This window comes from Equus caballus, chromosome 12 (assembly GCF_041296265.1).
Source record: "Equus caballus isolate H_3958 breed thoroughbred chromosome 12, TB-T2T, whole genome shotgun sequence".
NCBI classification, from domain to species: domain Eukaryota; kingdom Metazoa; phylum Chordata; class Mammalia; order Perissodactyla; family Equidae; genus Equus; species Equus caballus.
Window position 1 is genome coordinate 15,609,345 of NC_091695.1, and position 2,084 is coordinate 15,611,428.

General features: G+C 36.1%; 1 protein-coding gene across 1 annotated transcript; it reads left to right on the forward strand.

The window, feature by feature from the left end:
• The first annotated feature begins 780 nt into the window (after positions 1-780).
• Positions 781-1,732, forward strand: LOC138916948 (olfactory receptor 5D16-like). The gene is given in 2 exon segments (XM_070230540.1): positions 781-1,307; positions 1,309-1,732. Coding segments are annotated over 2 exon segments (951 nt in total).
• Positions 1,733-2,084: the final 352 nt, after the last annotated feature.

A 2,084-nucleotide genomic window follows, 5' to 3' on the forward strand; every position in this document is an offset into this window, starting at 1 on the left:
TAATGTGGATCTGAGCCTGGCACAGAGTGATGAGTACATGACTGAATTTAAGAATCTGGATTCTGGTTGTAGATTGATCATCCAATTTCCATGTCATTCAGCAAGTCATGACTTCTTCAGGATTCTGTGCGCTTACCTGTAGAAAAAGGGGTTCAATAGATAGTCCTTACTGAAAAACATAAATCATTATTTACGTTGAGATTTGCCTTATGTAGCCAAAAGGAAGAATGATCATTAAAGTGCTAAACTGATATTTAAAATGTGGATATAATTAAGTATACAGACTATTCTTTCTTTATATCACAAGATGTGCTCAGATTTTATAGAAATTTGTTCTAATTATGAGGTATTTCATATGATTCACTTTTCATTAGTAATTACAGGATAGAAAATCTTTTTTTCACTTTACTAGACCTTTCTTTGTAGAATTTATGAAATCAGTGAGATTAGAATGTCTTACATGATGATTTGATTAGATGTTACCACATAAATTTCTTGAGTTCATAATTATTCCATTTGTAAGTCTTTAAAGTTATATTTTAGGATAAGAACAGAATTAAGTTATACAATTTTTGAGAAAGTAGAATTAACTAGTAATTCTTTTCTGAAACATTAGATATTCCTGTCTTGGATACTTACACCTCTCAGGATTATAACACAGATCTATTTTGTCTCACCTTATGTTCTACGCAGGGGATAGTCAACCATGCTTTATGTGTCCATTGCTCTCCATAATGTCTTATTCCCAGGACTGATTTTCAGATCCTACCATCAGGAAAGATGTTTCTAGCAGAGAGAAATCTAACTGCTGGGGCCACATTCACCCTCTTGGGCTTCTCAGATTACCCAAAACTGAAAATACCCCTCTTCTTGGTATTTCTGGCCATTTACAGCTTCAGTGTGGTAGGGAATCTTGGAATGATTGTGATCATCAAAATTAACCCCAAACTACAGACCCCCATGTACTTTTTTCTCAGCCATCTCTCATTTGTGGATTTCTGCTATTCTTCCATCATTGCTCCCAAGATGCTGGTGAATCTACTTGCAGAAGACAGAACTATTTCCTTTTCAGGATGTATGGTGCAATTCTTTTTCTTTTGCACCTTTGTGGTGACTGAATTAATCCTATTTGCTGTGATGGCCTATGATCGCTTTGTGGCCATTTGCCACCCTCTGCTCTACACAGTTGCCATGTCACAGAAACTCTGTGCCATGCTAGTATTTGTATCATATGCATGGGGCATAGGATGTTCTTTGCTACTCACATGTTCTGCTATTAAATTATCTTTTCAGGGTTTCAATAGAATCTTCCTGTGAGCTGTCTTCCCTGATTTCCCTCTCTATCTCTGATTCTTATCTCAGTCAGTTGTTTCTGTTCATTGTTGCCACTTTTAATGAGGTGAGCACACTGCTCATCATTCTCACATCTTATGTGTTCATTGTTGTCACCACCCTAAAGATTCGTTCAGCTGGTGGGCACCGCAAAGTTTTCTCCACCTGTGCCTCACACTTGACCGCCATCACCATATTTCATGGCACCATTCTCTTTCTGGACTGTGTGCCCAACTCCAAAAACTCCAGGCACACAGTCAAAGTGGCCTCTGTGTTTTACACAGTGGTGATCCCCATGTTGAATCCTCTGATTTACAGTCTGAGAAATAAAGATGTCAAGGATACAGTCGGTAAAATAACAAAAACAAATTGTTTTCATATGGAATGTATGAATGGGTAAATATTTAATGAAGGTCTTGCAGAACACCTTTCTGATTTCTGAATAAACTGTGTATCAAGAGTTCATTTTCAGAAATCATTTTGGATTTTCAAAAAGAAAGAACATGAGCTTTAAGTTAGACTGTATCTGGCTCTGATTGTATAAACCAGGGAAAACCAGTTATCTTCAGTAGGTCTTTATTTACAAAAATGATGTAATATGATTTAGTTTTTAATGTGGTGCAGGGAGCAAAAGAAAATGTAGACAATATATCTGGTATGTTGTATATTTGCAATAAATGCTAGTTATCTTATTCTTTCTTCCCTGCCAACTGACAGATTGTAGATGCTAAATTAAAAAAAAACAATTTTCT